Source organism: Hemiscyllium ocellatum, chromosome 14 (genome assembly GCF_020745735.1).
Source record: "Hemiscyllium ocellatum isolate sHemOce1 chromosome 14, sHemOce1.pat.X.cur, whole genome shotgun sequence".
NCBI lineage: Eukaryota > Metazoa > Chordata > Chondrichthyes > Orectolobiformes > Hemiscylliidae > Hemiscyllium > Hemiscyllium ocellatum.
In genome coordinates, this window is record NC_083414.1 from 66,674,127 (window position 1) to 66,694,694 (window position 20,568).

Below are 20,568 nucleotides of genomic sequence, written 5' to 3' on the forward strand. Positions count from 1 at the left end.
GCTATGATCAGTGAAGGCAGTGTACCAAATGCTGCCTTCACTCTGTCTACATGTGATTCAACTTTCAAGGATTTATGCATCTACATCCCCAGGTCTCTTTTGTCTGGCAACACTCCTCAGGACCTTACCATTAACTGCATATGTCCTGCCCTTGTTTACCTTACCTTACCAAAGTGCAGCACCTCACACCTATCTAAATTGAACTCCTCCTGCCACTGATCAAAGTTCTTTTGTATTCTGATGGTGAATGCTGAGAAGGTGTTTCACCTCATGGGAGAATCTAGGACCAGAGGGCATAGTCCTAGAATAAAGGGATGAAGGTCTTTGGAACTTCTTGCCACAGAGGACTAAAGTGGCTCACACCTTGTGTATATTTAAAGCTGTGATAAATTCATAATCAGTGAGGGAATCAAGGATTACAGAGAAAGGGCAAGATAGGGCCTGTGAAGAATGTTGGATCAGTCATCACCTTTTTGAGCAGGTTTGGGGGTTGTCAAATAGTCTGTTACTTTCCTGTTTCTTAATAGGAGTGGCTTGGATGCTAACTCTGTGCCCAAACTGCGCTACTTTGTTGGGGAAGAGGCGGAGCAGCTAACTCAAATAAAGTTTAGTAATGTGCATTTGTTTGCAAACAAGTTTTTGTTTATCTTTAAAGCTCCACGCAAAGCATGACTCACAACTTCGAATGATTGAATGATATGTAATTTGTCCTAGATAGTCCTTTTAAGCACTGTATCACTCAATTCTTGTACTCTTTTGAAAATAGCCTCCAATGATTGCCATCCTTTGTGCTGAGCAGAACTTTTCTCTTCCACATCTAACACAGAAAGCATTTTCTGAATTTGTTTTCCAAAATCTTCTGTGGATCTCAGTACTCTCAAAGACACCATGACACCTACACATTGCGTCTGCTATCCTGATGTCAGAAATGTTTATTCCTACAATGACTACACAAATCAGATAGGCAAAATCAATGACTGCAGATGCTGGAAACCAGATTCTGGATTAGTGGTGCTGGAAGAGCACAACAGTTCAGGCAGCATCCGATACACAAATCAGATGGCAAAGGGTTAAACAAGCTGAATGCACACATTGTTCCCGTGTACTTGCAGGGTATTGGCTGGCGTACAATTTTAGTTCATCTCTAGCTCCAACCTGCTCTGATATCCCAACCCAATGTAGTCCCACCTGCCAGCATCCGGCCCATATTCCTCCAAACTCTTCCTATTCATATACCCAAATGCCTCTTAAATATTGCAATTGTACCAGCCTCCACCACTTCCTCTGGCAGCTCATTCCATACCTGTACCACCCTCTGTGTGAAAAAGTTGCCCTATCTTTCCCCCCTCACCCTAAACTTATGCCCTCTAGTTCTGGACTCCCCTACTCCAAGGAAAAGACTTTGCCTCTTTACCCTATCCATGCCCTCATTCGGCATGGACGGGTTAGACCGAAGGGCCTGTTTCCATGCTGTACATCTCTATGACTCTAATTTCTTTCTCTTGTGTATAACTACCTTTTAATGTATTTTTTGCAGCTGTGCACATTCTGAAAGGGCTGACTTGTTCTCTGCCTGCGTGGGAATTTATAGGTGGCTGCACAGCTGCATACCCCAGAGTGACTATTAACAGCATATTAGTTTGGGTCTTTTCTGCATCCATGACTTCATTTGCTTCACCACGAGTAGTTATGTCTACAATCATTTTCATTTACATAGTGCTTTCCATGTAAGAAAATATTCTAAAGTGCTTCACAAGAGTGGGAGCATCAAAATGTGACTCTGGGCCACATGAAGTATTGAGTGAGCAAAGATTTTATGGAAGAGGTGGATTTTAAAGAGCCTCAAGATGAGATCAAGGAGCTGGAAGGAATGAAGGAGGAGTTCAGGAGTTTGAGAGAGAAGTTCTGCAAATTGACTACAATTGCTTTTAGACAGGTACTCGCTATACTTTGAATGTCAGAAGCAGGAGTTCAGGCTTGGATGGTCTGAATATTATGTGATGAATGTACGTACTTTATGTTCGATGTTAGAATGGAAGTGGGAGAGAGACGAAAAGAGATCAGTGCCAAATGTATGTAGAGGAAACTCTAAAAGATGCACAGGTGGGACGGTGCGTAGAAACATTTTTTTAATCAGGCAGATTGGCCTAGGAGTGGATAAGTACAAGTACTAATTACCCCCCTGTCAATGCAATATATAGTGAGAATGCTCAAACTTGGACTCATGCCTACTGAGTCTGACAGTGAATGCAGACTTGGTTTGTTTAGAGCTGTTTCAGAGAATTTGCCTTTTCTTCCAGTTTTTTTTACTGTATCCTATGCTGAAGGTGATAACTCTAGCTGTGTTAACTCCAGCATGTAGATATCCTCACCAAGCTGCTCATTGTTTGCAAATTTCTGCAAGGGGGATTTAAGCCTGATGTAGCCACAACTTGATGTGCATCAGCTGTCTGATGGATAATATTCACAAGCTCCTAACCCAGCGGGTGCTGAGGTCATTTGTTTCAAGATTCGCTAGCTCATCACCCAGGATCTAACGTGGGGATGCAGTCATTTTGGTACTGCATTCATCCACTGAATGATCAAGTGAGCTTCCTGATTCCTTGAATGCTTATATTAAACAAGTAAACTTTGTCATGTCTTTCAAATGTCTGCTGACTTGGTGTTTATATGCCTTCATAAGTGTTTTTCACTACTTTCAGAACCTCCCAGGAGTTAGATGTTTGACTGTGTGCTGGAGGAACCATGGCAACCAAATTGTGCACAGCAAGATCCCACAAACTGTTTTGCGATATGACCAAAAGTTTGTTTTTGCAATACTGGTTCAGTAATAAGTATTAGAAAGGACAGTGGGAAAAGTTCTCCCTTTGAATAATGTCATGAGAAAATTTGCTAGAGCAGGCTGGTGAGGGTCTTGCTTTAGTGGCTCATCTCAAATTGAAATGTAAGTTCTGTTTGGAGATTAAAGGAAAATAGTTCAGATGTGAAATAGTGTGCTGTGCATGTCGTACGTATGAAAATCCTTTGCTAGAGCCCTGGCTGTGTATGAATTGTTATGTAAGGTTCTTTGTTCAGTTGTGCTGTTTTGCACTCGCTTGAATTAATTGCAGCCTTTGAGTTTATATGCTGGGGTTGCACTGTGCTGAGGTCTCTTGCTAGGTTTCAGCTAACACTTTGATGGAAATTCAGCCAGTGGTTCTCTATAATGATCAATCCAATTACCTGCACTGAGGGAGAAACAAATCAGCTGGCATCTACGAGAGCAACGGACTTGGCTGACAGATCAAGCAGCCTGTTCCTCTTAGGTAACACTCTGTACTTCACAAGTAAGCAACGTTTTCTTGGTGTCTCCTTGCTGGCAACCAGGAAGTTACATTCGGTAACAATATTTAAAAGGATCCTGAGCCAGGAGCAGTTTGTGATTAATGTTTACTCTGTGCCCACAAGCAATTTGTTTGTTTTTTGCTGAGTAATAGTTATGTAAGTTTGTAACGGCAGAGACGTGGTCAGTAGCTTAAAAGACAAACCCAACTTAAAAGACAATTTTTAGATTGCTCTTCTGCTAAGGTTTGACAACTCTTGGATGAAGCATTACGACTTTACGAAGGATTTTCCTTTAGGGTAATAGTATTAAATATTTGACATGATTTCTTTTTTTCTCATCTGATTCCTGGTCCGCTGTTTTTCTGGTGTTCTCCACCTTTTTCTGTTCAACTGTTTCAAAGCTGAAGAACTACTTAGAACCTCTAAAAGTAATTTCAGCAATCATAAGACAGCATGTCAAACACACTGATGATTTATTATTTAAGGGATGTTATGAAAAAAAAGTTAAAGTTGCAAAATTCCGTTTATATTCTCAGGGTGCCACAAAGGGTTTTAGAAGCAATGAAGTACTTTTGTGAAGTTACTTGTATCTTGGCATCATTGTGTCAATATTTAATAAAGGGAAATGCAGCTCTCAACAAACACAAGTGAAATAAATAGCCAAATGTCCTGCTTTTGTGATGTTAGTTGATTAAGTATTTTCTCCGGAGACTGCAAATAAAGCCTTATAACAAATAATGTGATGTTAAATTGCTTTAACATATCAGAAAGCCTGCACCTCCAACAGTGGCACACTCCTTCGGTAACACAGACTGATACTTCAGTGCCTTATGTGCATAAATCTCAAGCAGTTAGAATTGAACCCACATCCTTCTGACTCACTCCAGGTTGTTGCATTGCGTAACTTTTTTTTTGCTTCTCAGCAAAAGAGAATGTTGACTTCTGTGCAAGAACCTAGTCTGAATAAATGACATTATTTGCCTGAGTACATCTCTACTTAGAATGTAAATTTGTTATAAGGCTTGGAATCCTTCTTGCAAATTATGGACTTGGTGAAGATCCCCTCTCTGCAACATGCCCTTTATAATTTGTACTTCTTGCAAAGTGCTCTCTCTGTGATATCCCCCTTTGTGTATACTAAAACCATAAAACATAGGCAGCCTTGATCAAAAATAAATCTGACATGGTCTTGAATATACTTGACAGCCTAGCCTATACAGCTTTCTGTGGTAAAGAATTCCATAAATTGTCCACTGCTGAGAGAAAAAAAAAGCTTCTTAAGTGGGTGATTTCTTACTTTAAGATTATGTTCTCTGATCCTAGACTCTCCCACAAGGGGAAACAACCTCTGCAAATCCAGCCTATCAACCCCCTAATCTTACATGTTTCAATAAGATCTCCTCTATTATTAACTCCAATGTGTACCAGTTCATCCTCGTAAGGTAATTCCTCCATATTGGGGACCAGCCTAGTGAGCCTTTTTGGACTGCCTGTAATGCCAGTGTACCTTTCCATAGATAATGGCATCAAAACAATTTGCCGTTCCAGCTGCGGTCTAATTAGTAAATATTTGTAGTTGGATCTCCCTATTTTTATCCTCTATTCTCTTTGAAATAGAGATTAGGAGCCTTTTACCATCCCCATTACCAGATTATAGTTTTTTTTTGAGGTTTGTGCAATTGGACTCCCAAATCCCCTCTGCTAAAGCTTTCTGAAATCTTGCCCCATTTAACTAGTTCCAGTACTTCTATTCTTTCTATCGAAATTCATAAACTTCATACTTTTTGACATTATACCAAGTTTTTGTCTTATCCCTGTGTAGAGTCTGTGTCACAACTCTGTTATGCTCAGTACTTGCCTTCCCATCTATTTTCACGGCATCCTTAAACTTGGCAAATAGTACATCTCTTCTATCATCCTCATCATTAGTATATATTGTAAAGGATTGTGACCCATTTACTGATCGCTGTGTCACTGCATTACTTACAGGTTGTCATCCTGAAAATGCTTATTCTACTCCCAACATGGTGGGGTCCTATTAAGTGGTTTTATGTACAATACCTTATTGAACACCTGTTGGAAATCCACATATATATATGTAACATTTTTTGATTCTTCATTATCTATCCTGCTTGTTAATGCTTCAAGTAAGTATAATTTTGTCAGGTACGATTTCCCCTTCGTTATGCCATGATGACTGCTTGGTTGCATATTAGTCAGTACCTATGGGACCAGAAATGCATTGGTTGAACAAATATTCCAGCTCATCAAGAGATCCACATAATCCATGTAAAAACGCACAATTAGTAATAGAGATATAATGCAGAGGACATACTCATCACTGTTATACTTTAATTGCAGCATTAATCACCTAATGATAATGCAACTTTGCCTTAAAGAAAACTTTCTGGCAAAAAGCCTCCTCATTTGCACCCTAAACAGACTCCTCTGACATCGCAGAGATCACAATAATACAGTAAAGTTCTGGTATTTGAGGTACATAATTTTTGCTGGATGATAGAGGATGTCATTCATAAGATGCCAGTTAAAACAAAGTTTACTGTATTTCTAAATGCTCTGCCATTGCATTCTTTTTAATAAACTGTAACGTTTTCCCAGTGATAGATGTTAAACTGCTTCATCTACAGTTATCTGTTTTGAATAAAGGGGTTGTGTTGTCAGTTTTCCAACTTGGTGAGACTTGCTCAGAATCTAAGGATTCTTGGAAAATTACAACTGGTGTATCCGCCATCTCTGCAGCTACTTCCTTCAAAATCTTCGGATATGACCCATCAGGTCCAGATGACATTTTTTACTTTTAATCCCATTTTAAAGTTCGCCTAGTACTTTTTCTCTAGTGACAGTAACTGTTTACTTCCTCAACCCCTCAACATTTGTTGGCTTTTAAATGTCTCCCATTCCTCTCTTTTTTTTTAATTCAATATAGCAAAGACATAATGGCAAATCAAAGAGCTGCAGATGCTGGGAATCAGACAAACAGAAATTGTTGGAAAAACTCAACAAGTCAGGCAGTGTCCTTGGAGAGGAAGCAGAGCCTTTGTTTCAGATCTGATCCCAGTTAGGGAAAGGTTGGTATATATGCCAAAGAAGAGATTGGGGGAAGGGGAAGGAGTAAATGATAGGTGGAGATGGAGTCCAGTGAGAGAGAACAACAGTTGGGCAGACAAAAGAATGGGTAGAGGTCAGCCTGGGAGAATCAATAGGTGCTAATGGGAACCATTAGTGGCTGACAGTTAGTTATTTGTGGTAGCAGCCCATGTGATGACAAGGCATGGTGTGTAGGGGCTGAGATAAGGGCATAGGCGAAGAGGGAGAAAGTAATCTGACAGATTGTATGGGAACATGCCGAGAGGTTCTGGAAAAGTATTGATGGTAGAGGAATGGACCAAATTGTCATGGAGGGAATAGTCCCTGTGGGACGGGAGGAGGTAGGAGTGTTTGTCTGGTGGTGGCATTCTGCTGGAGGTGACAGAAGTAGAAGCTATTGATTCTTTGGACGTGGATGCTGGTGGGATGGTAGGTGAGGACGAGGGGGACCCTATTGCTGTTGTGGCAAGAGGGGTTAAGGCTGAAGTATGGGAGATGGGTCGGAGGTGACGGAAGGCCCTGTCAACCTCGGTAGTGGGGAATCCTTGGTTGAGGAAGTAAGTTTCAGAGAACTCCTTGACAAGGTTGGCATCATGTGAATGGATGAAGACGGAGGCACTGGGAGAATGGAACAGTCTTTACAGGGTGCATGGTGTGAGGGTGTATAGTCAAGGTAACTGTTGGAGTTGGTGGGTTTGTAGAGGGTATTGTTAGCTAAGTGTGGCGCTGGAAAAGCACAGCAAGTCAGGCAACATCCAAGGAGCAGGAGAGTTGATGTTTTGGGCATAAGCATTTCATCAGAAATTAATAAATCTTTCCAATTCTGGACTCGAGAGGGAAGGCCAAGGCATACACAGACTTAAAGATCAATATGACCTTTCAAATCCATGAAAACCTTGTCTTTTTTCCTGTCTCTGTACATGGCATTAAATTTGGAGCTCACTTTCTCAAAGTAATTGAGATTTTCAAAGATGATCTCAGGAAGATTTATTTGTACATTGGGGTATCATTGAGTAGAATCAAAGGTCAATTAGTAAAGATGAGATACAGATAGGTCATGATCGAATACAATGATAAAACTGTTTTTAGGGGCTGAATGGCCTTCTGTCCCTTTAACCACTCTGGAAGGTGTGGGAGTTTTGGCATGATCAGAATCAGCTATTTTGACTTGCTTTATTTTATGCATTTATTACGGACCTGACCAGACCTGCCCCAGACTATATTAGGGCGATAGCCTAGACTCTAACTTAGTAAAAGGTAAGTATAAGGTGCTGTGTTCCAGATGATTCAATTGGTCCACCGCTAAGCTTTGTTCAAAACTTTAAATATTAGTTAACTTTATTGAAATTATTTTATTTAAATGTATTTAAAATACAACAAAAAGAAAAATTGGCATAGCTTCCCTCTTATTGAAATACTTAACAAGGTTATGTATTATTTTGCCACAGATCATCAACTATTCCAATATAGGCATTATCCCATAAATACCCCCTTGGCAAAGGCAATTCCAAACAGTTATTGTCCTCATGTGCTGTCTCTCTGCAGTCCGGTAGAAAACAAAACTGAGAAATAATTTGACTTGTTTGAATTTTTTTAAGAGGAAGCTTTTGGGGCGGCACGGTGGCACAGTGGTTAGCACTGCTGCCTCACAGCGCCTGAGACCCGGTTTCAATTCCCGACTCAGGCGACTGACTGTGGAGTTTGCACATTCTCCCCGTGTCTGCGTGGGTTTCCGCCGGGTGCTCCGGTTTCCTCCCACAGTCCAAAGATGTGCGGATCAGGTGAATTGGCCAAGCTAAATTGCCCGTAGTGTTAGGTAAGGGGTAAATGTAGGGGTATGGGTGGGTTGTGCTTCGGACTTGTTTCCACACAGTAAGTAATCTAATCTAACCTTCTCTGCCTAAGTCTTCACTCTAGCAGCAGCGAACTCCAGCAGCCAGCAAAAATCACCAACTGAAAGCAAAACCAAAATCCTTTTTGGATCTGTGAGAACCTGACCCCACCCACTCATTCTTTTGTCATTGAATTTTTTTTCTGGGTAGTTTTTTAAAGCTGTTTACCAACTGTCCTGTCTGAAGAAGACATTTTGGTGCCCCTGTGACAACACCGCTCTAGAAGAGAAACAAGCAAGAACACATCTTTTAAAGTCATAATATTGCCACACCTCCCACCCTTTGTTTTAAAATAAAACCAATGTACAAAGATGGCTTCATTTTCAAAGTCATAGTGAGAGAGTAAAGGCTGTCTGGTGAAGGGATCTTGTGGTGCAGTTAGTAATGTCTCTACTTCTGAGGCAGAAGATCTGGGTTAAAGTCCTACTTGCCCTGGAGCTGTGTCACAGCATGCTGCATTGATTAAAAATAACTGTGTAGTGAACTCATTGTGGACTACAGGGTAATGTTCAGCAGGCAATAAATGGCTGTAAAACAGCTTTCAGATCAGCAATGACCTTACTGAATAATGTAGAGGCTTGCTGGCCTACTCAGGTTTCTTATGATTATCAGCTTACATTTCCACCCAGTTTTTGTAATGTCAGCCAGTTTAAATAAGTTATTCTCACTCTGTTATTAATCTAGACTGTAAACAAATAAGGCTCTATCCCTTGACTAGTTACAGCCGTCAACTTGAAGATGCCCCTGCAATCTCTGTTCTTTTTTTCCCTGTCATTCCCCTACATGTTCTAAAATCTGCTGCACACAAGTCTTAGAGTTTCTTACTAATATTTTGTGTGGTCCCCTTCTTGTGAATGCCTTTTGGAAATCCTCTCATGTGATGGCTGTTGATTATCTTTTATCTGCCTTCCTAGTTATATTAGCAGTTTGAGTGCATTCGTGGCTAGGATATGACCAGTTTATCACTTGAATAAAGGATGTTTTGTACTGTTGTTAACACAGTAAGTGTTGAACTATTTGTGGTTGAGTGATAAAGGCTTGTATCTACCTTGAAATTTTGTTGTTCCCATTCTTCCTTTCAGATGATTCTGAGCCCACCCCTGTCGGTTCTGAGCATTCTCCACAGCCCGATGCCAGAGGATGGAAATGCTCCACTTCAACTACCTCATCACAGAATGAAAGGAAGCAGTCTTGCTCAGAAAATGGCAAGAAGCAGAGGTCAACAAAGCCTGGCCACATGAGGAGAAACATCCGGTATGACAAGTTCTTCCTGTTTAAGTCCTGGGAAAGAGCAGGCAACAATTTTGCTTTGTGTGCACTGGCATTGATGCAGGCTGCAGTCCATGTGATCACAGAGCTGTTTGAAGCAGGCTGCGCAATCTGAAATGATTGGCTTGTTCTGTTCTAAAGGAAGTAGTTTTGGCAAGGGAACCTGTTCAGCCGGTGGAAAAGACAAGTTCAGGAATTTGATACTGAAAACATAATCCCAGATATCCCACATAATGACCAGATATTAGTATTCAGCTGTTACTTTTTAATGTTTCATATGAAGTGCACCGATTTGGAACAGTAAGAAAGATCTTCAACAGAATAAAGGATTTATTAAACCATTATGTAAAGTACTGCAGGAAGATTTAATCTGAATTTTACAGTGTTGCAACATCTAACTAAAAAATATCTGTTCAACGTTAAGGGCCTTTACCTTGACAAATAAAAAAATTGCAGCCTAATTAGAATGAACTGTCATCAGTATTGGTTACAGTTGAGCTTGTTTTGTGCCTTCATTTAATTGTTCAGTTCCTGTCTAAGGTCTCAGTGGCTGTTTATTCTAATAATATGATTTTGTTTAAGAATGAAGCAGCCATCAACTCTATCTTTTAACATTAGGCCTATTTTTCCTTCCCTTTTCACCAGATGAAATTAGCTAATTCACTCAGAGCTAACCAACATTAGAAAGTAAAGTTACCTTTGCTTTCCAGTCCATTGAATCAGTTTAGATGCTAGGCTTGCGAAGAAAATTGCCTTCTGATGGTCGAATCTATATAACATTCTTTATTATTCACTTTGTCTTTCTCAATGAGCAATCATTAATGCTCACTTGGAAACGTCACACAGCAGAAGTAACACATACAACATCTGTGCACATTGATGCAGAACCTGAATGCAGACAAAGTAAAACTCTAAGTTACAAAAAATATCAACAGAATTAATGCAAGGTTGTAGTAATCTTGAGTATGGTCCATTCACAAAAGGTTTATTTTCTGAATAGGCTTGATGGGTACTGGCATAATATTTGACCAGGGTTGCTAATTCACCATCTTGCATCAATTGACATCCATTTCCATCACTTGGATTGTGATAGTTCAGAAACTCTATCTTCGTTACTTAATTTTCACATCAGCCCAAGGCTGCTGGATAGCATTGTGGTACATCGCTTACAGCCCATCATAGTCCTGTGTCATCTTAGTACCCTCCTTACTGCCTTTGAGATCGACTGATTAGTTACAACAGGAATAGTTATGTTTTTTGAAATCTGAATGCTTTGAGTCACTTCTGCTCACTTACTCCGATGTATTGTTTCTACTCATGACGTATAAGGCATACTATTTGTTAGTTTGGAATAGTGATCCTGACAGAAGCAGGGCACAGTTGATTCATATAGTCCTCAGGCCCATGGGTTGATTCCTAATCATAACAGGCAACGGTTCTAAATTGAAAAAAGTGTCAAATTGAGTTAAGCAACTGAAGCATTTGCCTAATTTCAAGAATGGATAGACTGGAGATCGCCACAATAAACTAATGGGAACCAAGCAGTGTGCATTTAAAAGTGCTTTTAAAATAAGTGGCATTTAAAGTTCATAGTGCAACTTCTTCTGGTATTGTTTGAACTAATGAAAATGTTTGCTAGAAGTTCAAATGGAAGACTCTTTAAAAGCTACAAAGAAAAAATTTGGAACTGAATAAGAAATTTGTTTCTTAATAAGGCACAATACTCCAGGTATGTTGTCATACCAGCATTGTATATGCCAGCATTTGATCATTTTAAATCTGTGTCAAAATTCTAGATTTCTGAGCCTAATGTCAATTTAATGAGATAATCCTATGTAGGACTAAACTGTGTTTTGCATTTGGGAAGGTGACTAAACACTGAAGTTCACCAAATGTTGCTGGAGTCATTAGCATTCAATGAAGAGAATTAAATAGTCAAAGATAATTAGAAAGGAATTTGGGAATTGAGCTAGGCGTGCTAACTTCGATCATTTGGGTAATATGGCAAAATAATTATTTTTAATATTCAGATGTCATGTGCAAGTTGCCATTTATTTCCAAGTGTTGATTACTCTTGGTAAGATGATGGTGGGAATGAAAGATTGGTGATAGGAGTCAAATTCGAGAGTGAGAGAGACCTGAAGTGGTAGCTGGAAGTGACGGCTAAATGCCAGGGTATTTAAGTAGAACTCTGGCGAGCAAGTAAATTTCATTCCTTTGCACTTCCTTAGAAATGGAGTTTGAACTGAATTAATTAATTCACAATGTAACGGGAAGGAAGCAACTTGTAAATAATTAATTAATGGGATATGAGGTGTCAGAATCATCATCTTGAATTTTGAAGGGATGAGAGGTTAACTGACACTGGTGAGCTGGAATTAATTGTGAATGGATAAGCAGTGAGAAAACTTGTGAAGTATTTATAGGTTGCAAAACTAGTACAGGTAGTTCTCCTATAACATGGTAGTTGCATTCCCATGTGAGACTGTGTTAAAGAAAATAGCACAATATAAATAATGCTGCTTGTGGGAGAAACAGGATTAGGACAAACCATCAAAGATATCAGTTAAAATCGAAACAAAAATAGTAGTTAGCCTAACAAATGATAACCTGGTCCAAGTAAATCTTGAAATCTCATATTTTAATGAAATAACACAGTAAATTTAACAGTTTAACACTAAAATCACTGGCTGCAGCACTGTATCTTACACGAAGCTCTTCACCAGAAAACACAAATGCTGACTGGCCATGTGATGTTGACGTCCTCCTCACAATTCTCCCCCAGTTTGAAATAAAATTCCTTCTAAATGTCACCTATAATTCCCAATTTCAAGCTAATTTTCAAGGCTTGCAGAGCTGATTACATTCCTGTTTTACCTGAAGACACTGAATTTGCGTTTAGCAGGCAGAGGATCTGGAGACTGGGATTTTCTGTTCAGCTAGTGCCAGGGATGGAATTGTGTAATAGCAAGCATAGTTCACTTTATATAAAAAAAAGTCCATAATTCACAAATCACATTACAATCAAATCATGTTTAATAAACGTGTTATGGGAGAACAATCTATACATACTCTTAAAAGACAACATTTCCACTAATGTAGTTAAACATGGTTAACAAATGAGGTTAGAGATAGTAGCAAGCTGAAAGAAAAAGTTTACAAAATGGTAAGACAAAATGGAAACTCCAACAGCCTGGGAGATAGATCACAAGCAGCTACGGTTGCACTTATTACTGAAGTGCCAAAGAATGTGAAAATAACACCTTGCTGGTAGTATTAAGATTAAAATTAATATTTCTAAATTTATTGAGAAAGGGTGTGGTAAAGGAGAATGCCCATCAGTGACATTGGAGTGGCTGAAAAATAACAGGGAAATGATTGACTGGTTGGTTTAATGATTCTTATTATCCTCAATGGCAGAAGAGGACAAAATACCAGTAGCATAAGCAAGCGTAAATACATGGAGTCTTGGGAAGATACTTAGTATGGTTAAGATCACAATAAATGAAAATGGCAAAATTTAATGGAAGCCTGCTAACTGCAGTTTGTATCAGTGCTTGAAATAAGTCAAATGATTTTTAACTGCAATGCCACAATGCTTACTGGTTATCATTTTTTCCTATCTGTTTGAGGTCACAAGTTTTAACTTGGAAAATTGTGTTTTGGTTTACATTAGCTTAGATTCCCTACAGTGTGGGGAAACAGGCCCTTTGGCCCAACAAGTCCACACCGACCCTCCGAAAAGTAATCCAACCAGACCCATTTCCCTTAGCATAATGGAGATGTACAGCATGGAAACAGATCCTTTGGTCCAACTCATCCATTCCGACCAGATATCCCAAGTTAATCTAGTCTCATTTGTCAGCATTTGGCCCATATCCCTCGAAACTCTTCTTATTCACATACCCATCCAGATGCTTATTAAATGTTGTAAATGTGCCAGCCTCCATCATTTCCTCTGGCACCACCCTCTGTGTGAAAAAGTTGCCCCTGGAGCCCCTTTTCAGTCATTACCCTCTCACCTTAAACCTAAGCCCTTTAGTTTTGGATTCCCCCATCCTGGGGAAAATATCTTGTCTATTTATCCTATTCATGTCCCTCATGATTTTACAGATCTCTATAAGGTCACCCCTCAGCATCTGATACTGTAGGGAAAATAGCCCCAACCTGTTAAGCCGCTCTCTACAGTTCAAATCCTCCAACCCTGGCAAAATCCTTGTAAATCTTTTCTGAACGCTTTCAAGTTTCACAACATCCTTCCCAATGCAGGGAGAGCAGAATTGCACACAGTATTCCAAAAGTGCCCTAACTAATGTCCTGCACAACTGCAACATGACCCCTCAACTCCTATAATCAATGCACTGACCAGTAAAGGAAAGCATACCAAATGCTGCCTTCACTATTCTCTCTACCTGCAACTCTACTTTCATGGAACAATGAACATGTGCTCTAAGGTCTCTTTGTTCAGTAACACTCCCCAGGACCTCCTTATTAAGTTGAAAGTCTTGCCCTGATTTGCCTTTCCAAAATGCTGATGCTCACATTTATTGAAATTAAACTCCATTTGCCACTCCTCGTCCGATTGGCCCATCTGGTCAAGGTTCTGTTGGTACTCTCAGGTAATCTTTGCTGACCACTACACCACCAATTATGGTGTTACCTGCAAACTTACTAACCATACCAACCATGTTCATATCCAAATCATTTATATATATATATATATGAGGAAAAGTAGTGGGTCAAGAACTGATCCTTGTGGCACACCACTGGTCCTAGACATCCAGCCTGAAAAGCATCAATCCATCCTCCGTCGTCTACCTTCGAACCAGTTCTGTATCCAAATGGACTAGTTCTCTCTGTATTCTAACCAGTCTACCACGAGGAGCCTTGTCAAACACTTTGCTGAAATTCATAAAGATGACATCCATCGCTCTGCCCTCATCAGTCCTTTTCATTACTACAAAAAAACTCAATCAAGTTAGAGAGAGATGACTTTCCATACACACAGCCATGTTGACTATCCCTAACCAGTCCTTACCTTTCCAAATGCATGCAAATTCTGTCGCTCAGGATTTCCTCTAACAACCTTCCCACCACCGATGTCAGACTCACCGGTCTATAATTCCTTGGTTTTTCTTTACCACTTTCCTTAAATAGTGACACCACGTTAGCCATCCTTCAGTTTTCCAGTTTTATAGATGATGGAAATATCTCAGCAAGGAGCCCAACAATCACTTCCCTAGCTTTGCACAGAGTTCTAGGGTGCACATGATCAGGTCCTGGGGATTTATCCACCCTTATGCATTTTAAGACATCCAGTGCCACCACCTCTGTAATATGGACGTTTTTAAAGGCATCATTATTTATTTCCCCATATTCTATGTCTTCCATATCCTACTTCACAGTAAACATTGATGCAAAGTACTCGTTTAGTATCTCCCCATCTCCTGCGTTTGCACATAATGTGGTGATCGTGCAATTCACTCAATAGCAATGTATTGACTATTTTCAGTGCTGAATTATAACCATTTTAAAGTGTGGGTCTTTTTCATCTAAATCCTTTTAATATCTGTCTTCCGCTTTCTCAGAAAACTACTACGGGAGGACCAACTTGAGGCTGGAACCAAAGCAGCACAGCTGGAGGAATTAGAGCGACTCAAACGCCTTGAGCAACAGAGGAAGGAATTTGTGTTACCAACTTTGCCATTTGATCTCATACAAGGTGAGAGGGCCACCAGTCTACCTATTGTTTCTCTTGCAGCTTTTACTGATGACTTGCAGGACCTTCCCCAGCAACACTTGTGTTTGTGTCAAAAAGTGGTAATTGCATCACCTGGTATAAGTAAGCAACAAGCCCTTTAAAATGTTTGTATACATCCTGAATTCTCGGACCCAATCTTTGTTATCCACAGAAAACAATAATGGTGAGCAGTGCCAAAAGAGGCATTGCAAAAATGAGATATTTTCTAACAGAACTTCGATTCATGTAACTCTGGGCATAGGCAAGCCACCTCTCAATTTAATGAAGCTGATATATTGCAGAGGCACAATGAAAGTGAAAATGAGGCAATGGACTATCAAGACTAGAAGGATCTCCATTTAATTTGGAGGGACAGTGGAACTGATAGATGGAGACTACTTTATGCATAGGGGGTAAATTATTTTGATTTCTAGCAGGTTATTGCTGCTGGTGGGTTTACAAAAAGCATCAAGGAGACAGCCGTGGAATTGTCATTTGACATTTTTAGGTTCATCCCTTACTGCTCATCATACTTAAGAAAGATTGTTCCTGAAAGGCTCTATTTGGCAAAGATTGACTTTGATTTTAGGTTTCTCCATCGTTTGAAAATTGTGCAGAAATCTAGGAACTGAAATACGCAGACAAATAGAAGTTGGCTAAAGGGATGTCCATGAGTTGAAAATGGCATGAAACTTATTTGGAGAGGAAAGGACAATCAACAGTTTGCAATAGAAATAAAGCTAGTCAGCCTGGCATAAATCTACATTTTTGGAAATTGTGCTTGGCAAAAAGGCCTTCAGCCAAAAGTTGGCAAACTGAGGCCGACAAAGCTGAAGCACAAATTTGAGAAAATTAGTGATGATCAGCATTTCCACTTTGGTTCTTCTGATGTTCTGGGGAGTCATCTTTAATACCTGTAATGTGACAATGCTGCAGGTCTGTCAAGGTCTCGAACCTGACTTTCTAAATAATGTTCCCTAGTTAAACTCCCCATCAGGAGTATAGACTTGCATTCTTGAATGTCGTGTAAAGGCATTGGTTATGTTTAAACAAAAGTTGATTTAAGATCCAAAGCAAAGCAATATGTATGTTGATCCTGAGTTTTTTTTTTAATGCTTTTAAATACTTGGCCTCAAATAAATGCATATTAACCTGGACAGCATTAAGACAAAGTGCAACTGAATAGCACATTTTTAATGCCACGAAATGTTTGTTATCAGAGAAAATTTGCCATCACATCTGTGAAGGAGATGCTAGGTCACCTGATCAAAAGCTTGGGCTTCAGTTTTGAGGAGTGTCCTAAACTGAGTGAGATGCATAGATTTAGGGAGCTAATTCTTGACATAACTGAAGATATGGACCCCGGTGCAAGGTCAAAGGGAAGATGTGATGCATAAAAGGTTGGAAGGAACGACTTCAGATGTCTTGGAGCATTACAGGCCAAAAAGGTTACAGAAGTAAGGTGTAGAGAGTCCATGAGGGATTAAAGAGTGACCATAATGATTTCATAAGCTGTCCAACAATGACTGCCCTTGGCCAACTGGCCTTAAGCAAGTGACCTTTGATCACGAATGTTTCTAAAATCTGTTTTTCTACTACCCTCAGAATCCAATACTCAAACCTTAAAAAAAGAGCCAGTCTGGAATGAGGGTAAGTGAACATGTTTATCTTAGTGTTTTTATACAAGTACTGCTGCATTAAGCAGTCTGTTACTGTTACAGCCCTTTGCATGTAAATCAGTTAAAATGATTGAAAATATCAAAGGGTCAATAGAAAGATGCATTTTTAGGCAAACTATCACGTCCACAAGTTACAGGCCTTTAAATCTGTTCAGTTTCTTCAGTTACATAAATCAAATAGATAACTGGTAACAATTAAGTTGTGCCCCACACTGTAAAACTTAATTGTCTGAGGAGGCCAATAGTAGATGCTGAGAAATGGAATGAAAGTCTTTCCTTCATGAGCTTGCTCAAATGCCCACTCAACAGATATTGTAGTGGATGATCACATTTATTATCAAGAACACTCTCCTTTTGAACCGCTGTGCCATAATTTGAAGGGGTACAATTTGTTGAACCAAAGAAAGATAACTAATCTTAAGTGTTCATCACAGATATAACAAATAAAATATAATGCTCCCATTTCTCCAAATGTTGTTCTGATTTCATGCATCAGTAAAAGTTGACAGTTTTGGAAATGTGATGCTTTAATTATGTGAACTGTACCTAAAGTTCCCATTTCTGAGACTGGTTGCCAAGATCAGAAATGGACATTTAAGTAAAAGAAGAAATGAAGGCACAAATGCTTAGATTCTATATCTGCAATAGAAACGAAAGCAGGTGGTATTACTGTAAAAAGGCACATCTTGTACTCAATGGGACAATTGACAACTGAGCAATACTCAGCTTCTGTACTGGAAGAAGTTCTTAAGTTTGGCACTTACAATGCCAAGGCATAAAAAGCTATGCACCACGTAATGAGAAATGGGATTAGAATACTTAGATTGTTTTTGACTGGTGTAGACACAATGGGTTGAAGGGCTTTTTTCTTCTTGTAGACCTCTCTGACTCTAAGTGAAGAAATGTTGGTTAAAAAGAAATGGTTATCAGCAGAAGCAGTTGTATCCACCCTTCTAATTTCTCATTTCAGAAGAAACTGCACAGAAAACAGATGAAGTTCCCCCAAGACTCCCCAAACCTGAGGTAATCTGTGTGGATATAAGCAGTGGGAGTGAAGAAGGTGCAGCAGCCGAGGAGCAGGTCTTAAAGAATGGTGAGTGTTAGGCACGGAGATCATTGAAATCCACGATATTTGTACCCTGTATAGTTTTCTCTTCCTCCACCCATCTCCCCAGTTTTATGTCCACACCAAAAGAAAGCAAGTGTGTACAGAGGTACCGTTTCACAGGAATTGCCAAGCTAGTCTGCCTTTAAGATAAGGGATGGGTAAATTTTGATATGAGATGGTCACATCTGGGTTTACAAATCGCTTCAGAATCTAACCATAAATGTTCAAGAAACAAACAATGAATAAAGATAAAGTTTGAAGTGAATGAACATGAAACATTTATTATAATTTTACCATCTTAACAAATATTATATACAATGTACCGTCTGTCCATGTTCTTGTATGTTAAGGGAGGGGATGGCCTAGACTGTTAATCCAGGGACCCAGGTAATGTTCTGGGGACCCACATCATATGGTGGAATTTGAATTCCGTAAATATTTGGAATTAAGAGTGTAATCATTGTTGGAAAAGCCCATCTGTTTCAGTAATGTCCTTCAGGGAGGGAAGTGATGGCTTAGTGGTATTACCTCTAGACTGTTAATCCAGGTAATGTTCCGAGGACCCGGGTTCAAATTTTACCATGGCAGAGAATTCAATTCAGTTGAATTTGAATTCAATTCAGTTGAATTTAAATTCAATTTTGAAAATCTGTAATTGAATCCTACGCTAACCACAAAACCATTGTTGGTTTTTAGGAAATATCTATCTGGTTCAAGAATATCCTTTAGGTAAGGAAACTGCCATCCTCAACTAGTTTGGCCTGCATGTGACTCCAGACCAACAGCAATCTGGTTGACTCTTAACTGTCTTCTTGGCAAGTATGAATGGGCAGAAGTGCTGGCCTAGCCAGCGATGCCCTTACCCCATGAATGAATTGAAATTCTTTTTAAAATGAGCAGTACAGGTGATCACCCCTCTTTAGAATGGCAACAAAGCCGGTGTCTCACTTTTGATGATACAGGATCTGCTGAGTGCTTCTGACGTTTTCTGTTTTTATTTTGGATTTTCAGTATGTATGAAATGTTGCTTTTCTCCTGCACTCTATTGTGATCTTGCAATAACCACGAAGGGAAACGTAATAAGGAAAGAGAAAGTTAATTAAGAGACACCAAAGAAATCTTGAAGGTTGTCACTACCTGCTGGGGGTATGGTGACCGATATCCCTGCTTTATCCTTCATTTTTAGATCTGGGATTTAATAATGTCATGGCATATGTTTTTAACAGAGAGGCTACCAAATGCTCCTGTAATCTGTTCCACGCACATTAGGGATGTTGTCCCTCATTTTCAGTCTTTCTAATGCAAATCTCTAGCCTAAAATCAAATACTCTTCACTTTCATTATTCTTCTTGTAAAGTTCTAAATCTTAGCTACACTTCTGGCCGGAACAGCAAATGTTTTTAAGTTTGCAATTTGGAAGTGCGCAAATAAATTAATCACTGACGTGAACTCAGTGGTGAACTTAGATTGATTGCAGAGACGTTTACTTAAATATCTTAGGTCTCACTGTAGGGAGCAGCATTCACACTGTGATATTTCAATCCCTTATGTACCAGCAGAATTGAAAGTCAGGTATTTTGCTAGATTTGTGAAGTTATTACCCTCTGGTTCTTTCATCAGTTACCTTACATCTTGTTGTGCCTTTTGGTTACTGACCTATCTACTACCAGAAACAATTACCATTTACCAATTGATACCCTTCATGGTGTTGCAGACTTCTATTAAACCTGCCTATGCATTCTCTGCTTTTTGGTGAATAACTGAATCATTTCTCATCACCATACTTAACTGCAATTCTACATTCGTGGTGTCATGATAACCCATAGAATGAAAAAAATGTTTCAGTTCTAGATGTGTAACCTTTCTCGCCAGTAAAGGCATGTTTTGTATTACTGAGTCAGTGTGGTCATGAAGGCCCCAGGCTCAAGTACTGGGCTGCCAGTTCCCATGGCAACAAATGTCACTAAGAAACAATGACTTTAAAGTGTGAGTGAGAAAAACAGGAAACCAAAATGTATTGTTGACTTTTCTCAAATATTCAAACCTAATTAAAAAACACAATTTTAAGTTTTGAAATTACAGTGTAAATAGATACTTGCAAATCTAAAATGTCAGTCAATGTAATCTTAAATGGCCATTTATCTGGTGCTGCTTTCACTGCAGTTTTGCATATGCTTGCATTATCTAACATGGTAGTTGCACATACTGCCTGAGGAAAGCCTACTTCTGGCATCGGATCATTGATAAAAATCCAACTTTCCTTGAAGTACATCCATTGACCTTGAACTACTTTTTTTGAATTGCCTTGTATCCATAAAATTATAAGCTTCAACCAGCTGATTACAGCTCATGGACTTCAATCTGAGCAGATCTGTTCAAGATCACAATGCATAGCTCACTCTATTTTTGAATAGTTTCCTATTATATTCTTCTCTTTTCCTTTCTGAG

At 39.3% G+C, this 20,568-nt stretch overlaps 1 protein-coding gene across 3 annotated transcripts in view; it reads left to right on the forward strand.

Annotated features, from left to right (window-relative positions):
• rad54l2 (RAD54 like 2) overlaps nt 1-20,568 on the forward strand; it is a 128,232-nt gene that overhangs the window by 57,439 nt on the left and 50,225 nt on the right. For all 3 annotated transcript variants that reach the window (XM_060835757.1, XM_060835756.1, XM_060835758.1), the window contains 4 exons: nt 9,407-9,578; nt 15,182-15,315; nt 16,939-16,983; nt 17,983-18,105. In XM_060835757.1, coding sequence (XP_060691740.1) covers nt 9,407-9,578; nt 15,182-15,315; nt 16,939-16,983; nt 17,983-18,105 — 474 coding nt within the window. The remainder of the gene's footprint in view (nt 1-9,406; nt 9,579-15,181; nt 15,316-16,938; nt 16,984-17,982; nt 18,106-20,568) is intronic.